General features: G+C 39.7%; 1 protein-coding gene across 3 annotated transcripts in view; it reads left to right on the top strand.

The window, feature by feature from the left end:
* Positions 1–24,740, top strand: part of ITPK1 (inositol-tetrakisphosphate 1-kinase) — a 301,192-nt gene that overhangs the window by 186,796 nt on the left and 89,656 nt on the right. For all 3 annotated transcript variants that reach the window (XM_021000285.2, XM_021000286.2, XM_021000284.2), the window contains exon 5: positions 12,535–12,652. In XM_021000285.2, coding sequence (XP_020855944.1) covers positions 12,535–12,652 — 118 coding nt within the window. The remainder of the gene's footprint in view (positions 1–12,534; positions 12,653–24,740) is intronic.

Below are 24,740 nucleotides of genomic sequence, written 5' to 3'. Positions count from 1 at the left end.
CTCCCCCCTTGAACAAACACTGAGCTGGGCAAAAAGTCTCCAAAAACAACAGTGACAGAAAAGATCAGTGATTGCATCTGGCAACATATGCAATATTCTGCATAACCTTTGTGGTTGTCCAGTTGAGAGGCAGTGTAATGGTTAGAAAACTGGCCTTGAAACCAGTCAAATCACTTAACCTTTCGATGTTCTAGGCAACTTTATAAGAATAGGTGCCTGATCTGCATTGATAAAATGAATTTCCTGTACTGGTAACATGACAATCATTTTCATATTTTCTTCTTTGGGAATTTACATTATTGTAATCACTGGATGGGTATATTGTTTTTGTGGTTCTGCTTATTTTAATTATGTGTCAGTTCATGCTCATCTTTCCAATTTTCTCTTGGGAAATTTCTCACTCATCATTTCTTATTGTGCAATATTTTATTGTAATCATATGATAATATATTCAAGCCATGCCCTTATCACTGCGCACTTCCTTTGGTTATACTTCTTTGCTGTAACAAAAAGTATTGCTGTGAATATTTTAGTATTTATTGGGTCTTTTTTTTCTCCCTTTCTGTTTTGGTCTCCTTCTGATATGAGATCATTGGGTCAAAGGATAAGTAGTTTAGTTACTTTTCTTGAATAATTTCAAATTATTTCCCAGAATGGCTGTATTTATTCACAGATACACAAGTAGTGTATTAAAATCCCAGTGTATTTTCCTATGGCCTATCCAGGAATTTTTATTTTTTTCATCTTTGCAGATTTAATAGGTTTGGAGTTTTTAATTTGAAATTCTTTAGTGATTTGGAGCATGTTTTCATCTGGTTGTTAATACTTCAGCATTTTTCTTTTGAAAATTGTTCACATCCTTTGACTGTTTATCTTTTGGGGGTTCTTTGTGACCACTGCTTCCTTTTCTAATTCACTAATTATCCATTTGCTAATACATTTTCAGGAATTGAATTTGATCTCACTAGATACAGTTCATAGAGTCTTCCCCCCCCCCCCCTTCTTTGGCTCAGCTTCTTGTTAGCCATTTTTGTTCTATCTTTCCTAGTGCAGTAATGTTTTTCTTTGACAGAGGAAACAGTAATTGATAATCCATTATCTCATGGTCCTAGCAGTAATTGTATCCTATCTCTGATTACCTTCTTTTTCTTAATATAGAAAGAAAAACACCCACCTGCCCCTATTTTATTGTTCTTATTTGTAGCCAATCTTAATTAAGTCAGTCTGAGTTTTAGCACTTTTACTACTATTCTTACCACCACAATTTTATTTTTCTCTTTTGTTACCTGCTCTAGATTCTATCATCTAGAAGTTGTCTTTTCAAAATCTGAGTTGTTTGATGACTTCCTTTTTCATCCACAGTTGTCTCTTTAGACCATTCCTTTTTCCTAATCATAATATTTTCTCTTTAGGTTTTCATAATCTCATACCTTATAGTTTCTTACTTCTCCTGTAGAATTTTAGACCTTTCAATTCTATCTTTTTTGTGAAGTCTTTGAAATCCATACTCTCAAAATCTAGAATGTCCTTTTCTGCCCAGCTTTCCTCTATCATAAAATTTAAGATAGAGTGATCACTTTCCCCCAAAGTTCCCATAATTTCAACTTTAGCAACAAGTGCCTCGTTGTTGAAAATCTGATGGAGAATCAAAGCTTTCCTTGTTGCTTTCTCCACCTTTTGAAGGCTATTACCATGATGGTATGTCAAGAATCTTTGCATTACTTTCTTATGACAGGGAGAATGCCAGCTGTCTGAATTGATTGAGGTCCTTTGTCACTCCTTTCTCATGCCTCCATTTGTGGTCTGTTTCCTGAACTCTTTAACTGTTCTCTGTTTCTCTAGAAGTGATCTGTAGTATACTCCAAAAACAGTCAGTGTCATTTCTGTGTCTTTTTCTTATGATCATCACTAGTGTGCCTGTCCGATTTCAGAGAGAGAGAGAGAGAGAGAGAGTATTTACAATGTAGGAAGAAGAAAAGCTTAGAAATTCCCACATGAGAAAGATCTAAGAAAAGAGCCAGCAATAAAACCATGTGGCTGAAGCTGTCCAGTCAATCAACAAGCATTTAGTGTGGGCTCAACTCATTGATAATTACTGTGTAATTACTTACACAGGCTCTGTGTTCAGTGATAGGGATGCAAAGGGACAAAACCAGCTCCTGTCCTCGAGGATCTCACATTCTGATGAGGGAGACACTGGGCCAACAATTCTCTGCATAAGAAGCACATTCAGAGTAGTTGGGAAATAATCTCAGTAGGACATCACTAGAATTAAGGGGGTCTGGGAAAAGCTTCTTATAGAAGGTTGGATTTTAGCCCAGATATATCTACAAAATATACAGAACATGTATGGCAAATGAAATGAGCTAGCAATCCTAACACAAGGCAACAAATTTCATTTCATAAAAATATCACTGAGCTTTCCTGTCATGAAATATGGCTCCAAATGCCATACCTTATTCAGAAGAAAGAGAATAGATAAAATGAGGAAAGGCTGAGTAGCATTGCATTTATGTATTAGAGAAAGATATTCTCAAGTGGAAAAAAAAAATCAGGGCGGGGTGGGGAGTGAAGGGCAAGGCAGTCACAGACTCAGTTCAGGGGAACCTTAGAGTACATACAGTCCAATTTGGATCTGAACACAAATCCCCTCTTTGATATCACCAACAAGTGATCATCCATCCTCCGCCTGAAGATCTCCAGTGAGAGCTAACCTACTAAAAGGCTGGTGATTCTGCTTTTAGGAAGTTTTTCCTTAAATTGAGCCTAATCTTCCCTCCTCTAGGACTTTAATCCATTCTTTCTAGTTCTGCCTGTGGGGCTGAGCCAAACAGGTCCTTCCCTCTCCCATATGGCTTGTTGTTGTTCAGTCATTCATTCATGTCCAGTTCTTTGTGAACATATGGACCATGCCAAAGTGCTGATGTGGTTTTCTTGGCAGAAATACTGGAGTGGTTTGCCATTTGCTTTTCCAGTGAATTAAGGCAAACAGATGTTAAGTGACTTGCCCAGGGTCACACAGCTAGTAAGTGTTTGAGGCTGGATTCAAACTCTAGTCTTCCTGACTCCTGGCCCAGCACTCCATCTAGCTGTCCCTTCAAAATTTGCCCTTCAAATATTTCAAGATGGATGTCATTTTTCTCTTAATTCTTTTCATCTTTAGGCTAAATGTTGCCCCTTTTTAAATGGTCGATTTTATCTCATTTTGGACACGGCACCTTTGAAATCATGTATCCTACAGAAGCACATGGTCTGAATGAAATATTTAAGTGCTTATTATGTGAAGAACACTCTGCTAAGTCCTAGGAATATAAATAGAAAAGCAGGATAGTTACGACTCCCAAGGAGCTCCCATTCTAATGGAGGACTCCCAAGGAGCTCCCATTCTAATGGAGGAGATAGCGCATATGGAAGGTTTTAGGTACAGTCCAGTGACAATTCCTGGACTTTTGCTAAGCACTGTAAATCTTTTCTCTCTGTGTAGAGTGGTGGGTTCTAATTTGAGATATCCTTGTAATACAAGATGAAATGTCTGATTTGCCAACAGGCCCATGTGTTAGTGGTTGTTAAACTGGGAAGAACTCTGGAACTGGAGACGGGTTTCAGATATTTGAGTTGACCTATTGTAGTAGTGTGACCATGGGTCAGTTAACTGTTTTGTATTTATAGTTTTTTGTGAAGGGTGGGAAGGAGAGGGTGATGGTCGCACTGATTATGCTGCAGGTTTGTTTTGAGAAAAGTGATTTGTGAACCCTAATGTGCTATATAATTATGTGTTATATAATTATGAGCTGTTATGATTGTGGATTCTGCTGAAATCTCCCTTTAATCCCAGAGCTATTTGTATCTGCCTTTCTCTAACCTCTTTTCCCCTTCTCTGGTTAAAGCCAGGCTTTAGTTTTAAGTCCAGGGCATGGTATTTTGGAGAAGTAACCTGGTAATTGCTCCAAATGATGCTGTGTTTACCACTTGCTATGGAAACAGCCCAGGTCCTTCCCTTTTTCTGAGTGGTGATACACTAGTACATAGTGCAAATCTCTTTTAAGCAATTTCTTTGATAATTCTTAAGAAAAGTATTAATTTTATGAAGCTTGTGGCACAATAGATAGACTGAAAGACTTAGAGAAGGAAATCCATTTGTAGATGAGGGACCCATTGGAAAAACTCTTCCTCTTGTGAACTTCCTTTCTTTCATAATTCTTTATTCGCTCTGATGAATGTGTTTAAGAATAGTTTCCCCACTAAGATCAATGGCATTCATTCTGTGTCAAAAGCTTCTTTTGGTGCCTGCTTATAAGATATTTTCCCCTTCCTCTCTTCCTCTGTCTTCCATTTTTCTTCCTTCCAAATTTGGAATGAATTAACTTCATTAATATCTCTCTCTCTCTCTCTCTCTCTCTCTCTCTCTCTCTCTCTCTCTCCCTCTCTCTCTCTCTCCCTCCCTCCCTCTCTCCCCCTTTCCATTCTGATTAATACTTTAGTGCCTGTGTGTGTTGCTTTTGAAGAAAACGCAATTTGGAGTTTGATTACTCAGCAACAAGTCAACAAAACTTGTTGAGAAAGAGGAAGGTGACATAGGCCTTGCTCTCAAGAAAATCGCCTTTTGTTGAAGCTAAAGTGTGTTAAATCTACCTGTGCAAGTGTGGTCCAGTTCTCTTCAGCATACCTTAAGTACTTTGTGTGAGGAGATGTGGGGATTGGTTAGTTTTAGCTCAACATGGTTAAATGAAATATGGACAATAGGACATGAAGGGGAACAATATTAAAGAAGATTGGAAAAACAGACTAGAGCCAAATTGGGAAGGAGTTTAAATTTGAAGCTGAGGAGCAGTGCACAATAGAACACTTGTTCTTGGAGGGTATGGAGCTGGTCAGACTAGTACCTGGGTAAGATTATTTTGATGTTGTTTTGGAGGATGGATTGGAGAAGAGACTAGAACCTAGGAGTCCAAATAGAAGAGTACATATAAAAAGAGAAGAGAGCCCACAATTTAGAGGGCTCCTCTTAAGTGAGGGGGATGTGGTTCAAATAGGCAAAGGAGACTGAGAAGGAACAGTCAGACAGATGGAGAAACTGGGAGCGAACAGTGCCCAGCAAATCAAGGGAAGAGAAAATGCCCTGGAGGAAGGGGTTATCAGTGATATCTGCTACCATAGGGTAGTCAAGAGGAATGATAAAGAAGCCATCATATTTAGCAATTCAGAAATCCTTAGTAACCTTGGAGTTAGTAATTTCATTTGAATTTGAGGTCAGAAATGAGGTTGTAAGTTGTTGGGGTGCTGAGGAGGAGAGTATTGTTTTGTTTTAAGAGGATGAGAAAGATCAGTGAGAAAAGGCTGGTTAGAGAGTGAGAGTGACAAAGGGGTCAGACTCTTCAAAGAGTTGGTGGGGGACAGGATTAAGGGCACACATAGAGGAATTGACCTCAGTAAGAAGGGCCACCTCTACCTCTGAGGCAGAAGCAAAAGAACGACGAATAGAGATCAAGTTAATGAATTTTGAGATTTAGCATAGAATAAATGAAGATCACAGCAGATGTTAATTTTCTTGGCAGACTAGGAGGTATGATCCTCTAAGGAGAGGAAGTAAGGAAAGGGTTCTGTGGGAAGCTTAAGGAAAGAGAAGATTTGGAATGACTACTGTGGGGAGTGGGACCCAGTTAATTAGGGAAGAATAAAGGGGCTACAATGTAGCATTGGAGGTCCAATTGAGATTAGCATGTGCTGTTTTTCCTGAAGCATCAGTAACCTACAAATGCGAATGAGTTTGGTAAGACTTGAGTGGGTGTCACAATGAAGATGAAAATTAGATTTAGGAGGAGTGGGGTAGAAGAAGAAAAGAAAGAATAGAAGGTTGTAGTCAGAGAAAGGAATTTTAGGGTTTGGGATTATGAAGGTGGAGTAGTAACAGGTGGTGGTGTATTTGAAGGTCAGCCTGTCTGTGGCTGAGGTAGCATGATGTCATGAGAGATGGTGAAGTTGGCAACCGGGAGACCAAGTGTTTGACAGGACAGGAGCTTCATAGCATGCGTATTGAAGTAGGAGGGCAGATTCCAGAAGGAAACTGTAAGCCAAGTGCCTGAACACCTTGAGAAGAGAGTGAACAGAGCTATCTACTTGCCTTTTAAGAAAGAAAAGAAAGAGGCAATAATAGCCAACAATTATATAACCTTTAAGGTTTGCAAAGCCCTTTATATATTATCTCATTGGATCCTCATAACAGGTAGGGACAATTATGTTCCCCAGTGTTTTTTAAACAGATGAGGAAAGCGGTTAAAGAGCTTAAGTAATTTGCCCGAAACAGAGCTCATTGGTACCTGCAATATTAGTCTTCCTAACTTCCAAGTGCAGCTAGCTGGGGGCCAGTAGATAACTGTATCTAGTCTCTGATTAAGGATGATATGGATCAATGACATAAGCCTCAGATTGAGAATTTTTCTGAGTGATGTCAGTATAGGGTGGGTCTCAAGATGCAAGGCATATGCCTGATTTCTCTCTCTCTCTCTCTCTCTCTCTCTCTCTCTCTCTCTCTCTCTCTCTCTCTCTCTCTTTCTCTTCATGCACTTGGAGGTGGTGGGGGTGGGAGGAAGAGGAGGGCAACGTCCTCATCCAGCATTGTAGTTATTGGGCAGGGATGACAGAGTTCTATCAGGAGGAAGACTGTTGCTGCAAGAAGATGGTGAAAAGAAGTTTGTTAATTTAGAATAGGTGTTCCCAAGGGAATAATAGAAGGGAAGATTAGAGTAGGATGGGATGAGGGAGTGTTAGAGGTAACAACAGAAAGTGATAGTCACCCAGTGAAGGATTATTAGAATGTAGAGGGAGCTTAACTAACCCTGGGATAGAAAAAGTGCCATTTTGATTTGGGGCTGTCACCCACCAAAGTCCTGTGAAAATGGAACAGTGATGTCAGTGTTTTTGTTATTCAGCACAAGGGTGGAAGAGAGAGCAGGGTGGGACACCAGTGTTTGGGATCTCAAGGCCTTATGGAATTTGTATTCATAATTTATATTCAACAGGAGCTTGGTTTGCTTCTTTTTTCTTTTTTTCTTTTTCTTATCCCTAAATGGCAAGAGGTGATCAATGAATAGTTCAAAGATATCTTGTAGTAGGAGTGTATTGTTTAATTCTGTTCCTCTGGATCCTGTCCCATGCCTTGACCTTGGATGAAGTTTTGGTCTGTAAGAAACTTGACGCCAACTTGATGCCTGATGTTCTGGTCCTATGCAGTGTCTTCCTGGTGGACTGAGTTGGTATCTGGGCTACTAATAGTAGTGAGCCTTCCACTTCTCCAACCCATCCCCCTGTCCCCCCCAGATCAGGCAGGGTCATTTCATAATTGTTACGTAAGTGAGTGGAAGAGTTAGGACTAAAAATCTTCCTAACAGGTAGAAGAGACCATAAAATCCACCTACTCCAACTGCATGGTTTTACAGATGAGTAAACAGGTTCAAAGAAATAACTTGGCCATGGTCACATAACTAGGTAATATTAGAGGTGGGATTTGAACCCAGGCCTTTCTAACTCCAGGTCTGGCACCATATGCACTTATACCCATGGTGTCAAACTCAAATAGAAACAGGTTGCTTTCTATTTCTTACATCACCATAATTATCCCACTGATCCCCTCCTTCCTTTCCCAGAAGGTGACCTCTTTTGACTAGTATTTTTAAGTTAGCACAACTGATTCATACATTCAGAAAGTCCAAAAACATGTGCAGTGTGTAATACTTGTGGACCTCCTGCTTCCACGAAGGTGTGGGTTGGAAGTAGCTCCTCATACCCTTTCCCTCGAGCCCTGCTTGATCTTTATAATTTTGTTCCATTTATTATTGTTTTTTCTGATGCATAGTTTTTCATTCTTTCCATTTTCTATTATTTTTATTTTATTTTGTTAGCTATTTCACAATTACATTTTAATGTGGTTTGCTGCAACACAGTGGGGTGGCTTGCATTTGATATGTCTGAACTATACCATGATGCTTCTCAAAGACCTCTGACTGGGAAATAAGCCTGGACCACAGTGGGGAAAATCCTGTTTTTTAACCACTAGACTACCAGAGAATGCAGCCAGCCAATATTAAATGGCTGCTTTGTGCCAGACACTGTCCTAAGTGTTTAGTATGCAAAAAAAAGAAAAAAAAAGACAAAATGCACCTCTTGTTATCAAGGATCTCATGTCTCACGGGGAAGACAATGTGCAAACAATTATTTACAAACGAGACTTATACAGGATAATTTAGGTGAGGGTAGTCTCTGAAAGAAGGTATTACAGTTAAGGAGTTCTGGGAAGGACTTTTTGCAGAAGGTAAGGTTTCAGGTGAGAATTGAGGGAAGCCAGGGATGCCAGGAGGTGGAGATGGAGAGAGAGAGAGAGAACATTCCAGGTGTGGGAGACAGCCCGAGAAAATGCCTGGTTGTATTGGGTATAAGGATGGCCTCGTTCCTAATTGAAATACTCTTCTCTGTATGACATTACTGCCCTTCATGTAATCTATTGAAAAACAATGCTGTCTTGATGAATTGTGATCTATCTTGTGATGGTTTGGGGTAATTGTTTATTACTTGGATTCTCATTACCTTTTGTTTGGAAGATTGTGGTGTAGGAACTTTTCAGCATGGTATTCTGCAGGTTTGCTTGAATACAGTATGCCAGCAGAAGGAGGTAAGTATAACATAGGTGTTTACCAAGACTTCTGGCAGTTAAAACTTAAATTCAAATAGTTGGGAAGCTTGGTGGTGTGGTGGAGATAGTGCTGGGCCTGGATTCAGGAAGAACTGAGTTCAAATCTGGCCTCATATACTTACTAGTTGTGTGACCCTGGGCAAATCACTGAACCTCTGTTTGCCTCAGTTTCTTTATCTCTAAAATGGGGATAATAACAGTACCTACCTCCCAAGGTGGTTTTAAGGATCAAATGAGATAATACATGTAAAGCATTTAGTACCCGGCACATAGTAAGTGCTCTATAAATATTAGCTATTATTACTTAACCTGTTTGCCTCAGTTTCCTCTTCCATAAAATGAGGATAATAATAGCTCCAGAGTTGTTTTGTGAGGATAAAATGAGATAATATTTTTTGTAAAGTGTTTGGCACAGTGTTTGGAACTGTATAAATGGCGGTCGTCGTCACCGTCGCTGTCGCCGTCTCCTCCTCCTCCTTCTCCTCTTAGTGCCCATAACCCACGCCTCTCCCTTTGTTCTTGATCTCCCATAAATAGTACTTAGTGACTGTACCATGTATTTTTCCACGTGCAAAGCATCTATAGAGAATACAAAGATGAAAGAATGACCTAGTCTTTTCTCTCAAAGAACTGACTATATAGGGCATTTCACTTATAGACACATAAGTAGGATTCAAGGTAGATGTCAATAAATGGAAAACAAAAAGCGAGGCAGAATGATCGAGAAATAGTTGGAGGAGCTCTGTTTTAGCTAGGAAATATAAAGCAAGGCTTTGGGACATCATGACCGCTGAGCTGGGTCATGACTAGACTTCAACTCTGAAAATGTGTGTCCCCTGTTCAGAATGGGTAAGGTCTTTGAAAATAATGTCAGGTTAGGGAAGACCCAAACCAGGTGAGTTGGGTTTTATTAAAAAAAAAAGGCTAAGGACATCATACAAAAGACTTTCAAACATTTTTTAAAGGTATAGTCAGACTACAAAGAATAAGGAAGTGATTGGCCTATTTATTGGGTCAGGTAATAATGTACTCCTGAGAGATGAAAATCAAGAAAATAGGGGCAGCTAGGTGGCGCAGTGAATAGAGCACCGGCTCTGGATTCAAGAGGACCTGAGTTCAAATCGGGCCTCAGATACATAACACTTACTAGCTGTGTGACCCTGGGCAAGTCACTCAACCCCATTGCCTAGCCAAAAAAAGAAAAAGAAAGTCAAGAAAACAGAACTATTAGATTTCTATTTTGCTTCTTTTGTCATCCATCCTGTTCTCCCTACTACCCTGGACAGGATAGAATAGACACCAAAGAAAGCATATGCTTGTTATAAATCACTGGCTTTGTGATTAGAGACCTGGCAGATGAGAACATTTGTGTTCAAGGGGAGGCATCATCATATTGTGGAAAGAGCTATGGGATCTTGGACAAGACACATCCCATCTCTGAGCCTTAGTGCACTTATCCTTAAAATAAGGATGATTTATCCTACCCTTTCTATGTTTAATCATTTACCTAGATGTATGTGAAAACCACTTTGAAAAGTATCAAGGACTTTAAATGTGTTAAAGTCACCTGGCCTGGATGAATTATTTTTTACATAATAAAGGTACTTTGGAGATATGTCATCATGGAATCTCTAGAGAAATAGAGCATTGCCAGAAGCCTGGAAATAGGCAAGCATTCCCATTTTCAAAAAGGGCAAAGATGTGAATCATGGAAACTAAAAACCAGTAAGCTTGACATCCATCCTTGCCCATATACTAGAACAGATTATTAAACAGATACAATATGAGCACTTTAAAGAAATGGTGATTTCCAGTTAGCTAAGGTCCCAAGACTAGGTCATGCCAAACTAGGCTTATTTACCTTTGTGATGAGTAGATTGATTCTTCAAGGGAATGCTGTACTTTCCCCCAACCCCTCCCCCCCTTTTCTGCATCTGTGATCACGGCAGGAAGTTGAGAGGCTCCTTCCATCAATATACATCAGTACATGGGTTTGCAACTTAAAATCAATAGAGAGTTGCCCAAGGGATTGCATAGGTTAAGTGACTTGCTCAGGTTCACTTGGCCATTATGTATCAGAGTTGATACATAATTGTATCAACATAATTGATACAAAACTTGGAACCCAGCCTTTCCTTGTGAGGTAAGGCATCTATGCTCTGTGGAGACAGCTAGGTAGTGCAATGGATAGAGGGTTGGGCCTGGAGTCAGGAAGACTTGAGTTCAAATCCTGCCTCAGGCAGGCCTTTTTGACAAGTCACTTACCCTTTGTTTGCAATTTTAAGATCCATATAATGGGGATAATAGCACCTACCTTCCAGGGTTGTTGTGAGGCTCAAATGAGATAATAATTGTAAAGTGCTTACCCAGTGCCAGGTACATAGTAAGCATTACATAAATGCCAGCTATTATTTATTAATGTTAATAGAGAATTGTAACACTATATATTAATATATATGACAGTTAGGTGGCGCAGTGGATAGAGTTCTAGGTCTTCAGTCAGGAAGACTTGAGTTCAAGTGTGGCCTCATACATTTACTAGCTGTGTGAACCTGGCTAATTCACTTAACCCTGTTTGTCTCAGTTTCCTCATCTGTAAAATGAGCTGGAGAAGGAAATGGCAAATCACCTTAGTATCTTTGGCAAGAAAACCCCAAATGGGGTCAGGAAGAATTGGACACAGCTGAAGAACAACAATATTAATATATTATATGTATAATATTTAATTATGTTAACATGCAAAGATACATGAATAATTATGTAATGATAATGCTTATACTAATAGTACCTGCCTCTCAGTCTTGTGAGTACAAAATAATATTTGTAAGTGCTTGGTAGACTTTAAAGAGCTACATAAATGCTAGTTATTGTTGTTGATGCTGTTGTTTTATTATTTTATTGTGGTGGTGGTAGTGGTGGTGGCGATTATTATTCTTATTCATTGCCTCTCATTTTTCAATTCAAGTAATGTAATTGAGGAGTCAACACCTAAGGATATTTTGTACTGGCAAGTCATGGGGTGTGTGGGTGCAGCCATCAGGCAGTGGAGTGACTCACCATTTTTAGAAGGGATGGTAGTATTGCTTGGATTTCTTTTTCCAGAACGATGATCTACCAAAGGCATTGCAAGTGGGCAGTGATTATACCACACTTTTCCTGCATCCTGTGCCTAGCACAGTGCCTAGAACCGTAGTAGGAGCTGAATACATGCTTCGTCCTTGATCTTTGAAAGCACTTGATTTGGTCTTTGGCACATAAAAAGGCAATATTAGCTGAATGAGGACTAGACTGGCATTAGGATTTAAAACTAGCTATGTGACCTTGGATATGTCATTTCATGTCTCCGAACACCTTAACTGCATCTGTAAAGTGGGAATCAGACTTACACCTCTTATTTCACAGTGTGGTTGTGAGGAAAGTGCTTTGAAAACCTCCCAGTGTTACAGAGCTATTAATGGAAGCTCAGTTAATAATCTGTTGAATCGAGATGCTGCTGTGTTGTCACTGGAGAGAATGTAAGAGTCCTTTGACTGAACTATAACTTCCTGACAGTAAATATCCCTCACTACTTTATCATCATCATCATCATTATCATCACCACCACCACCACCACCACCACCACCACCACCACCAGCATTTATATAGCAGTTTACAGTTTGCAAAGCACAGCTTTACATATTATCTCCTTTCTTCTTCACAACAACCTTATGAAATAGGTGCTGTTTTTCCCACTTTCTACAAATGAAGAAATTGATCTAATTAATGACTCATTTTCTTGCCTCTGAATCTAGCATTCTATCCACTATGCCACGTAGCTTCCTCTCAAATGAAAATATTTTTTCTTTCAGGAATATATTGATGCTCACCCTGAGACCATCATCCTGGATCCCCTCCCTGCCATTAGGACCCTTCTGGATCGATCCAAGTCTTATGAACTTATTCGAAAAATTGAAGCCTACATGAAAGGTAAGTTGATATTCAGTCTAAGCAAGTTCCTTGTTTTCCACTGGTTTTGCAGGAGAGAGAGTGGCTAGCTTATCCCCGGTGGGACGATCACGTGAGAAACCTGATCTCCTTTGGGCGTTTCCAAGCACAGCTGACTGAAATTAATTGGGCAGCTGTTTGGTTTGGCCAGAAAAAACACCTTGTGGGGCATAATCTCTGCTTAGATAGGCAAGGTTCAGTAATAAGAGCAGTAAGCTGCTTTCTTTGTGTCAATAAAATGAAGGCTTTGGATGATTTCATGGATGTTGGGAGGTTTAAATGGCATTGGCTTACCCGTATAAAGAGGCAGGCAATGAAATATTGAAAATTTGTAATAGTCATATCAGCTGGTCGTGTTACATAACAAGGTAAAAAAAGAAAAAGGCAAGGAAGAAGTCAAGTCAGTTTTGATCAAACACATCAAGATATGTAAACTAAGGCCTTCTAAAGGGTACTGTTTGTTCTTCCTAAGTGGGGGAACATGTCCTCTCCCCAGTGCTGGCCCATCCAAGAACTTTTGGTACTGATGATCTACCACTAGCCAGTTTGGTTTTGTTGGAATTATTTTCTTCCAGGGTGTTTACAGCAGTTTGTCTTTTTTGGAAACACTCCTGGTGATATTTGAATTACATTTCTTCTACACTGAATAATTGTTACACAGTGAGAGCCCTGTTTGAGGATAAGGTAAATACAGTGCTTGAGGCCTTAGTGATTTTTATCTCATTTGTAGCACAACCTCAGGCAACAAACAAAGGCACGTTGGGATCCTCGCATGGGGTTCCCTGTTCATTTTGTTTCTTGTCTCGATTATGGACTCAAATCCCTGAGCCTATTTTGGCCACAAGGGGAATCTGATGATAGAATATGGATGGTTCAGTGTGATTCTATCCCTGATCTGGGAATAACAACTCTAAAGTATGTGCCTGGCTGAGAGTGGGTGAGGTTGCCTCTTCTTTTCTCTTCGGGAGGACATTTATTAGGTAATTAGCTGCATTGTGCTAGAAAGAAGAGTCAGACCTCTTGTTTTGAAATTTTTCTGTCCCTCTGATAGGGATGTCATGTGGTGTCTTTGAAAGAATCCTGATGTTGGTAGTCAGGAGACTTACGTTCTAAGCCTGGCTATTCTGTTGTATCACTGTGGGGTGCTTGGATGGGCTATTTTGCTCCTCAGTTTATAAAAAGAAGTATTTGGATTAGATGATTTCTATGGCTCTTATTCCTCTGAGATTCCATGCTTCTGTGGTGTGGTTCTGTGCTTCCCTCAGAGGAGGGACATGGCATAAACCACACAGCAGTATTGTCACAGAATGTTAGGGCTGATAGGGAGGTGACCCAGAGATCATTTATTCCTTTGACACATGGGCGGACAGAAGCCCATAAATGAATTGCCCAAAGTTACATAGCTAGTAAGTGGAGATTTTCTGATGCTAAGTCTTGTGCCTTTTCTACTATGACATGACTTTCTAGATGAGACTGCTTTGTAATGAAGACCTTTTATTGTGTAACTAAACTCCCTTAAAAAGTATCTAAGAAAGATCTGTCTTTCTTGCAAAATTTTGGTATACGTTGAATTGTGTTATAGTGTATTTCCAGTGTCTTTTGAGCAAGGGATTCTAAAAACATCGTCATTTCCCCATAATAATAATAGGTAACAGTTCATTGTAAAACACCTACTATGTGCCAGGCACTGTGCTAAGTGCTTTACAAATATTACCTTATTTGATTTTTTATAACAACTCTGGGAGGTAGATGCTATTATTAACCCCATTTAGTTCTCCTCCTCCTTGTCCTCTTCTTGCTGCTACCACCACCACTACCACCTAAAATTTATATAGTGCCTATTAAGTTCCAGGCACTGTTCTAAGTGATTTTCAAATACCATCTTAATTGGTATTCACAAAAACCCTGAGAGGTAGGTATTATTGTCCCCATTTTGCAGATGAGGGAAACTGTGACAAATAAGTGACTCTTATTCAGGGTCATACAGCTTAGTAAGTGTCTGAGGCTGGATTTGAACTTAGGTCTTCCTGACCCCAAACCCAGTTCTCTACCATACCAGCTAGCTGTCCTGTGGGAAGGATTGAAAGTCATCGTTAAAAGGATTCCTCATCTAGAGATGATAATACAGGAGACAGTGCCAAGAGGTAGGCATAGTCTGGTCGGAAATTCTAATTTATCCCAGGGATGTCCTTCCAATTTAGCCTTCAAAAAGGGCGGAACTATGACTTTGCCCTATAGCCAGAAGAAGAAACAAAATCTCCCCTCCCCCTAAGGACTGAACACAGAAGGCTGATAGGGAGACCTTTTTAAGTTTAAATGTTCAGGAAGGAGTCTGTCTTTCCCTTATTCGTTGGTAGTTGTAGAACATTTGCTAGTGTTTTTTATTTTGAGTCAGAAGACCTAGACTTGAATACTGGCTTTTGCATTTACTATCTGTGTGACCTTGAATAAGCACCCTTTCCGAGCCTCAGTTTTCTCATCTGAAAATAGGCATGAGGATATCTGTACTGTATACCTCACAGTTTTGACTTGAGGATCAGAAGAGAGAATATATAAAGTATTGTGGCATAAAAAACCTTGGCTCCTCATGTAGTTAGAAGACCTGGGTTCAAGTCACGGTTCTGTATGACCTTAATCTCCCTGGGCCTCAGTTTCTTCATCTCTAAACTGAAGGAGTTTGCAGTTTAAATGGCCTCCACAGTCTGCTCTAGCTCTAAATCTTTTGGTCCTCCCACCCCTGTGAATGTCAGTAGTCGATGTTGTTGATGTTATTGTAGATTCAGTTGTTGTGGTAGAAATCAGGGCAGGGGCTCTGTTTTGAATAGACTCTCCCTGCTTCCATGTGCAGTTTCTTTCATTGTGCTGAGAATACCAGAACAACATCAGATTTGGATTAAACCTAGGTTCAGATCTTGGCCCTGCCATTTTTTTTAATTTTATTAATTTATTTTGATTTATCTACAATCACTTCCATATGCTTTTGAGTTGAAAATTTTTCTCCCCCTTCCTCCTCCCTATCCTCCCCAAGACGGCGCACAAGCTGATATAGGCTTTACATTTACATTCCTATTAAACATATTTTCACATTAGTGAAGTTGTAAGTAAAAATTAAAACCAATAGGAGGAACCATCAGAAAGATGAAACAAAACTGAACAGGAGGTAAAAATAAGTGATAGTGATTTGACTTGGCATAGTTCTTTCTTTGGATGTGGACAGCATTATCCATCCCGAGGCCTCTGGAGATGTCTTCTATCCTTGTAACGCTGAGAAGGGTTCAGTTTAACAATATTAGTCATGACATAATGTGGCTGTTATTGTGTACAGAGTCCTCTTGGGTTCTGCTCACTTCACTCACCATCAGACCATCTAAGCCTTTCCAGGTTTTTCTGAAATCTGCCTGCTCATCATCTCTTATAGCACAAGAGTATTCCATTACATTCATATACCACAGCTTGCTCAGCCATTCCCCAATTGATGTGCATCCTCTCAATTTCCAATTCTTTGCCACCACAAAAAGAGCTGCTATGAATATTTTTGTACACGTGGGTCCTTTTCCCATTTGTTTGGTCTCTTTGGGATATAGCCTTAGAAGTGCTATTGCTGGATCAAAGGGTATGCACATTTTTGTAGCCCTTTGGGCATAGTTCCAAATTGTTCTCCAAAATGGTTGGATCATTTCACAACTCCACCAACAATGTATTAGTGTTACAATTTTCCCACATCCTCTCCAACATTTATCATTTTCCTGTTTTGTCATATTGGCCATTCTGATAGGTGTGATGTGGTGCCTCAGAGTTGTTTTGATTTGTATTTCTCTGATCAATAACGATTTAGAGCATTTTTTCATATGACTATAGATGGCTTTAATTTCTTCATCTGAGAACTGTCCATATCCTTTGACCATTTATCAATTGGGGAATGGCTTGTGTTCTTATAAATTTGTCTTTAGTTCTCTATGTATTTTAGAAATGATTGGCCCTGCCATTTTATAGCTGTTTGATCTCCCCAGGCCTCAGTTCCCTCATCTCTAAAATGGTCACAGGGTGGTTGTGAAGAAAGTATTTTGTGAAATATAAAACCCTTCATTAGTATCAGCTGTTTCCTCATCCATGAAATCCATTTAAAATTTTAAAAAATTATCTCCATATGAAAGAGGAAAGGGAGAGAATAAGCCTGAATTAGGTGCTGACTGTGTGCCCAGCACTATGCTAAGAGTTTAATAAATATGATTTCATTTGATTTTCACAACAACCCTGAGAGATAAGTGTTATTATTATTATTACTATTACTATTATTATTATTACTATTATTATTATTATTTCCATTTTACAGTTTACAAACTGAGACAGGTTAAGTGACTTGTCTAGGGTCTCACAGCTAGTAAGTGTCTGAAGCTGGATTTGAATTTCCATGCTCCTGAATCTAAGCCGATTCTGTGCCTCAGCTGCCCCATATGCATAGATGTTGTCCATCTTGGAGAAAGCAGAGACAATATTCACTTTTTGCTTTGTCTATCATCTGTGTGGTAGGAACAGCTTCTAATTTGGTTGGGACCTATGGACAGGAACGCTCCAATGTGGCTACATGTCACATTGGCTTGTTTTTCTCTACAAAGGCAATAAAACCATCCCAAGACTCTACTGGTTTGTTGGACTAAAGCTGAAACATTTAACAAAGCCTCCTAATTGCCCAAGGTGTAAGAGCTGAGCCCCTTTGTAAAGGCAAGTAATTGGGGCTCCTCAGGCTTCATGGACTTCCCACTTCTCATGCAGGGCCCACCGTTGTGGCAAATGTGGAGGTGGAGGGAGCAGCACCCTAAGGGACTTGTTCTGTAGTTTTGCTAAATTTCCTTCCCAGGCTATTAATGAGTAAACTTCCTATTGTTATAGGTTATGTTGTCAGTGAATATCTCGTTTTATTCCAGCTCTGAATCTTAAATGTTGGATCTGCCTGAGAACAGTCTTCAGCGTGAGAGAGAGAGAGAGAGAGAGAGAGAGAGAGAGAGAGAGAGAGAGAGAGAGAGAGAGAGAGAGAGAGAGAGAGAGAGAGAGAGAGGAGAGAGAGAGAGAGAGAGAGAGACAGAGACAGAGACAGAGAGAGAGAGAGACAGAGATGGGGGAAAATGAAGAGTGTTTGTTTTGGAGGGGGAGGGGTATATAGCTGGAGGCATCTAATAGCCAGAAAGTCACCTGCTGCAGATGGTGGTATTGAAGCTCTCATCACCAAAATGCTTCCTTTATACTGTTCTTTTCTTTTGGTAATAGACCCTTAATATAAAGACATGTGCAGCTGATGATAGCTGTTTAGGATTTTCAGGGAGAAAAGCTTCTGTTGGTATTAAAAGTCCTGGATTTTGTTCTCCATGCCTGGATGGATTGCCAGGTAAAGAGGCCTTTACTCACCTTGTGGACTCTCCACAAATACTTGTTAATTAGACTATATGGACTGAACTGGTTCCATGCCAAGAGGAAATGTTCTGAGCCTCAAGATGAATATGCCTTATATTCGTTATCACGATTGCATTTAGATTCTTGGATTTGTATTATTTAAAGAGGAAGGTCAGAGGTCATGAGTTCCTGGAGCACTTTCCTATGCTGGATTGAGTTGTTTAAACTGGCTATACATTCAGAAGCTCTTGCTGCTTGTGACTCTGGAATCCATTTATACATCAGGTTATATATAATAGCTCTTAACATTTGGCAGGCCAGAGTTGAGAATAGTTTCCTACACTAAATTTTGCTCTACACAAATTTTGACAACATTTTGCACTGTACACAGGCTGACTCCTAGGTTCTGGCATTCATTTGCATGGGGGGGCAGGTAAAGAGTAGGTGGGCAAAATGGAGCCCTGGTGGGTAGTAATGAATCAAAATGTAACCAATGATAAGTTTTTATTCAACATCGATTTCCTTTATTCACCAGCATGTAGACATAGATTGGCCCAGATTACACAGGAGCTTGTTTGCTTTTCTGTCATCAGGCCTTCCCTGGGAGGCCTCTTTGCTTCTGTATTTTTTAGATAAGCATCTGGCCTTAGTCACTTAAGTCAGTTTGAATCATGAATGAAAGAATCATAGGATCTCAAGACTTAAAGCTGGAAGGGGTTCTAGAGGACATCTCTGCCAGGGATTCCTATCCTTGTTTTGAGTCATCTGTCCTCTTAGCAGTCTGGTGATACCTGAGGCCCTTTCTGAGAATAATATTTTTTAAACACATAAAATCCATAAAATTACAAAGTAAACCAGTGATATTGTGATACCATCTGTAAACAGCAAGTTTGAATACATGTGATCTGGTGGCGAGAACTATGGTACTGATAAGTATATAAATGACATTTTGAGATATCTGTAATAACGTGGTAAGAAAATGTGATTTTGATGAGAAAATCATAGTTACTGTGGTTTTGTATGCATATTCATAATTGAAGGAAGCACTAAATTTCACTTAGAGTGTAATGAAAATAGAGATAATTTTTTTCCCCCACCCAAGTATATGGAATTCCTGAATCTCTCCTTGGATTCCTTGATCTATAGAAACTCCAGATCTAGTCTAAATTTCACAGAGAAGGAAATTGGAGCTTCAAGTTGTAAAATGACTTGTCATGGTTCATTTAAGATTCAAAATCAGGTCCTCAGACTCCGAATCCATTTTTCTTTCTGCTATAAAGGCATCATCTTCTATCCACATTTAAGTTAACTTTGGTCAGAGGCCATGGTGCAGGTAATAGGGAATAAGCATTTATTAAGTTCCTACTATGTGCTAAGCATTGTGCTAAGTGCTTTACAGATATTCCATTTGATCCTCACAACAATTGTGGGTATTATTTCCATTTTATAGTTGAGGAAACAAGCTGACAGAGGTTAAGTGGCTTAACTGCATAAATACTGTTTGAGGCCACATTTGAAGATGGGTTTTCCAGGCCCAGCACTCTTATCTACTGCACCATCTCTGCATCCATCAGAAGCCTTTTGCCTCTTCCTATTTCAAAACCCATTTGGACAACCTACTAATGTTTCCTCTCTCATTTTTAGCTCAGTTGCATAGCAGAGATTCTAGTCAGATGCTCAAGTCTAATGAATGATCATGCCTTAAGAAACTTGGAGTAGTACAATAGAAATGAGTGCCAGATTTGAAATGTGAGGATCTGGTTCAACTCCTACTTCTGCCACTTAACTTCTTGGACTAGATTGCTTCCAGGGACCCTTCCGGCTCCAAATCCATGATCCCTTCCCAGTTTTTCTCACTTTTCAGGCTTCTCTTTTGTGACTCATGCTTCTTCTGGGTTTTCCAGAAGAGGATTTTTCTAGAAGTTTATGATGGTAACTTTTCAGTGGAAAAAAAATTATTCATGTATCAGGTTTTCCCACCCAAAAAGTAATGTGGAAAATGTTCCCATCTGGGTTGATGGTGAGAGAATGTCGTGGTTTAAAGTGGGCTACAAGAAACATTCCATTTTTCTTTGTGGAAGCACCTGTCCTCCTATGTTAGGTCCTACCCAGAAACTCAGCAAAGCCCTAAGGGTTTGAAAACATAGCTTGTAGCATGACAAATCCATTTGGAAAGCTTTACATGTTCGGTAGTCACTGGTCCTAGATGCCTTTTGTAAGGGGAAAAAGCATCTGTGTGCACTCCCGATAATAAATGTTCAGTTTAATTAGGTAACATGTTCTAGCTTCATAAAATTTGTAGATTCATAAAATGTTAGAACTGGAAGAAATCTTAGATCACTGAATATTTGAATTTGAAAGTATCCTGTAATAGAAAGTGAATAAACATTTCTGTAGTGCCTACCATGTGCCAGGCACTGTGCTAAGCGCATTACAGATCTTTTGATCTTGCAGCAGAACTTTGGGAACAGAGAATCTCTCCTCTTAGAACTAAGAGGGGGGCAGCTAGGTGACGCAGTGGATAGAAGTCCAGCCTTGGAGTCAGGAAGACCCAAGTTCAAATTTGGCCTCAGACACTTGATACTGCTTACTAGCTGTGTGACCCTGGGCAAGTCACTTAACCCTGATTGCCTCACACACACCCACAAAAAACAAAAACAAAACAAAACTGAGAGGGACCTTGGGGCTTTGGTTGTTGAACATGGAACATTGTTACGCTAAATGGATGAACGTATTTGAACATAAAACATGGAACTTTGAGCTGCAAGGATCCTCTGAGGTCTTTTTGTCTGGCTCCTCGCTCATTTGTTATCAATGAATCAGTCAACAAACATTTACTACTCCTGCTCGGTGCCATGCTCTATGCTGGGGATACTAGTGCATAGTGTGAAGAGGGGCCTTCTTGCAAAATGGGAAAAGGCAGCAAGTGCATGTAAGTTATATACAGAATAGATATAAAGAGACAAATACAGAACTAGGTGAATGCCAGGTGGATCGGGCCGTAGGGCTTTAGCAGCTGGGGCATTGTCAGTCAGTCGGTCAGCAGTCAACTTGGATCTTTTAAGGACTACTACTGTTTGCCCTAGGGCAGGTAGGTAGCTCAGCAGATAGAGCTGCTGGTCCTGGAGTCAGGAAGACCTGAGTTTAAATGTGATCTCAGACACTTACTACGTGACCCTGGGCAGGTCACTTAAACCTCTCTCTGTCTTCCACTGGAAAAGGAAATGGAAAACCACTCCAGTATCTTTGCCAAGAAAACTCCATGGACATTGTGGTCCATGGAGTCATGAAGAGTGGGGCGTGAGGAACAACAGCAGCTGTGTGCCAGGCACTGTGCTAATTGCTAAGCATTTGGTTTGCAGTGAAAGGGAGAAGACAGCTCCTATCCTCAAGGAGCTCACAGTCGAATGAGGGAGACCACATGCAAACAGCTATGAACAAACTCGACACGATATATCCATATCTATGTCTGTAGATGTAAATAAATTGGAGATACTGGGGGGGGTCAAGCTAGGTTGTACAGCAGTTAGAGCACTGGGCCTAGGGTCAGGAAGACCCCAGTTCAGCTCTGTTCTTAGACTAGCTGTCTGTTTGACCCTAGGCAAATCACTTAACCTCCCTCTGCCTTAGTTCACTAATTATAGCACCTAACTCTCAGGGTTGTTGTAAGGATCAAATGAAATTCTATTTGTAAAGCTCCTAGCATAGTGCCTGGCACGTAGTAGGCTCTTTATATGTTAGTGGTGGTGGTGGTGGTGATGATGATGATGATGATGATAGTTGCAGTGGTGGCCAGCAGTAAAAGGAAGGCTGAGAAAGGCTTCCAATAGAAGGTGAAATTTTAACTGAGACTTTAAGAAAGGCTTCATGTAGAAGGAAGTTCTTGAGCCATATCTTGAAGGAAGAGAGGTATTTGTTAAGGTCATTCCACTTCCCTGGGAATAAAACCCAGGGTTTCTGAACTTAGTCCAGTGGCCTTTCCTACTATGCCACTGCCTACTACATCGGGCTGTAGCTACATCGTAAGTGAATTAAAAATGTACACGAACAGCTTGTGTTCTGTGTGTCAAATTTGAGTTCATTTTCAGAGAAGCAGATTTGTCACTTCCTTTTCTGTTACTCCTGGAGGCGTGGGAGCTGTGTTCAACATATGGTAGGCTCTTTTAATTATATTTTAAGTTTCGTTGTATAATTAAAGCAATTCAAAGTGACACAGCTTTCATTTTGGAAGATGGAGCTTTTTTTAAAGGCTCCTTGGAATTATAATTACCTTCACGACTGTTTCAGTTCTTTACCTGATCAAGGAGACTGGACCATCTTTTTTAAGCAAAGGAAATATCTTTTATAGGGATGCCTTTTAATATAGATTGCTGGGGGGGGTGGTAGGGAGGGAATTGGCAATGTGTGGAGCTACCTGGGTAAGACAGAGAGAGAGTTGGAGGTTTCCTGTTTGAGTGTTGATGAGGGGGTAGGTAGATTGGGAGCTTGTATTAGAGTCACCTGCTGACATGTTGTCCCTCACCAGTAATAACCGCTCATAGCTAAGGGCTAGAAAAGCCTATGCTACAGCAAAGGTGTGGCTGACTTAGGAAAACAGGAAAATTCAGACCTGAACAATAGTAGAGCTAGTCAGCCCTTCTACATCACGACTTTGCACTTTGCAGTTTCACCATATCATGAGTCGGCTTAAGAAAATAAATGGAAACATTTTGGGAATTTTGCAGAAGCCACAGACCACACATGAAGGCCAGCAGATGGCACAGAATAAGTTTAGAAACTCAGAAATGCAGAAAATATACTTATAGTATTGTATAATATCAGCATATTTTATCATTTAATATCATCATAATTCAGACTTCTCTGTGGGTTTTCCAGATGGGGGGGCAGGAATCCCAGGATGTGGAAGGGACAGCTGTAAATACAATGGGGCAAGTGTTGTTATCCTTCCATTGACAAAGTGATTCAGTATTAAAATGTGAAAAGCTTTGTGGAATAATTAGAAAAGAGTGCTGGACTTAGAGTCAGAAAATCTGGTTTTGAGCCTCTGCTTCTGATAATCATTGCCATTATATTCCCATGGGCAAGTCATTTTATATATCTCAGCCTCAATGTGTCCTCATCTGCAAAATGGAAGTAATTCTATTTGCAGGATTGCTTTGAGAAAAGTACTTTGTAAAGTTTGGTAAAAGTTCTTTAGAAATACTGAATAATAATGAAACAAAGTAGTTACATTGTCCAAGTTGCAGGGAATGAAAGGCTTTCAAAATATAGAGACATAGCAGAAGCAATTAAAACCTTGTGGAAACATGGTATATATTCCCTAACCTAATTGCACTCCATGTTGTCTTGTCTACTTCTGGTGCTATCCTGAAGATAGCCTGTCAGATGAGCTGATATAAAAGGCAATCAATTTACTCATCTGTTGTAGCCTGCCGAACATGAATTATCAAACATAATATCAGGATGGTGTCATGAGTCCATTCTCCATGAAACAGATGAGGATGAGATAATTAATGATTATGAAGATAAAATCCATCCAAGATTTCCTTAGATGGATCTAGTGTTTATAGACCTTTTACTAATACAACTGAGGCTAAGGGTTGTAATTAGGCAGAGAAGCTAAAAGTTAAAGTGTTAGGAGTCTGCCACTTAACTGGAGATCACTGGGCAGTTTAATATTGAAAGAAAAATGGTCTCCCTTTTTACTGACTTGTGCAACCCCCAAAGCAGAGGAGAGTACTTGAACACTCCTAGATATTGTAAAAGAAGAATTCGGATATTGTCTAGGGACTGGACTGGTTGTGGACCTTTTTCTACCTTTTAATTTTTTTTTCATTCTGAAATATAGGGGGGAAAAAGTATTTTCATATACAAAGGAGAACAGAAAAAGAAAGTTAAATGCGAAAATTCAAAATTTTTACAGCTAGTTTATACACAAGCATATACAGAGGTCACTTTCTACTTGTCTGTTTCCTTCAAAACTTCCTTTAGTTCTTAAAAGATGAAACAAAACAAAGTTCCTTTAGTTCTCTTCTATGCATTTTAAAAACGTATCAATCACCCTATTTTCTTTTTTTTCTTCTTTGTTTTTAGATAACCTTGTCCCCATCTCCTTCCATTTCCCACAAGAAAAAAAAAAAAGAAAATCCTTGTAACAAATAAGCATACTGAAAACATATCCACACATTTCCTAGTTCCAAAAAATGGTACATGGGCTTTTGAAATTCAAGGCTGTGCCACCATCTGCTGCAAGTAGGAAGAAGTTTGTCAATTTGAAGTTTTTTGTGGATTCCTAAACACATAAACATATATGCAAATTAATATTTTCATGTTAAATTCTCAATATTTCATGAATTTTGTTTCTCAAGCTCAGAGGTAAAGTAGAAGAGAAAGGAATATAAATAAACCTAGATATTTCTTACCTCCATAGTTAGCACACTTCCCGCAATGGATACAGGTTTGGTTAGAGGGAGAAACAATGAACTGTTATTAGCGATTAGCTAAGGGGAGAGAGAACTCAGTTCTTTGAAATTGATGACTTTGTGTCTTCCATCCCCAAATGGGTTCAGTAGCCTGAATTGTGTGTTTTCTGTGTTTCTCCTACAAAATACCACCTCCCATCACTACTCACAAACAACAACAACAACAACAACACACACACACACACACACACACACACACA

This window comes from Phascolarctos cinereus, unplaced genomic scaffold, assembly GCF_003287225.1.
Source record: "Phascolarctos cinereus isolate Bilbo 61053 unplaced genomic scaffold, phaCin_HiC Scaffold_3;HRSCAF=262, whole genome shotgun sequence".
NCBI lineage: Eukaryota > Metazoa > Chordata > Mammalia > Diprotodontia > Phascolarctidae > Phascolarctos > Phascolarctos cinereus.
The sequence above is the reverse complement of the archived record's forward strand: the minus strand, read 5'-3'. Positions and strand labels throughout refer to the sequence as shown.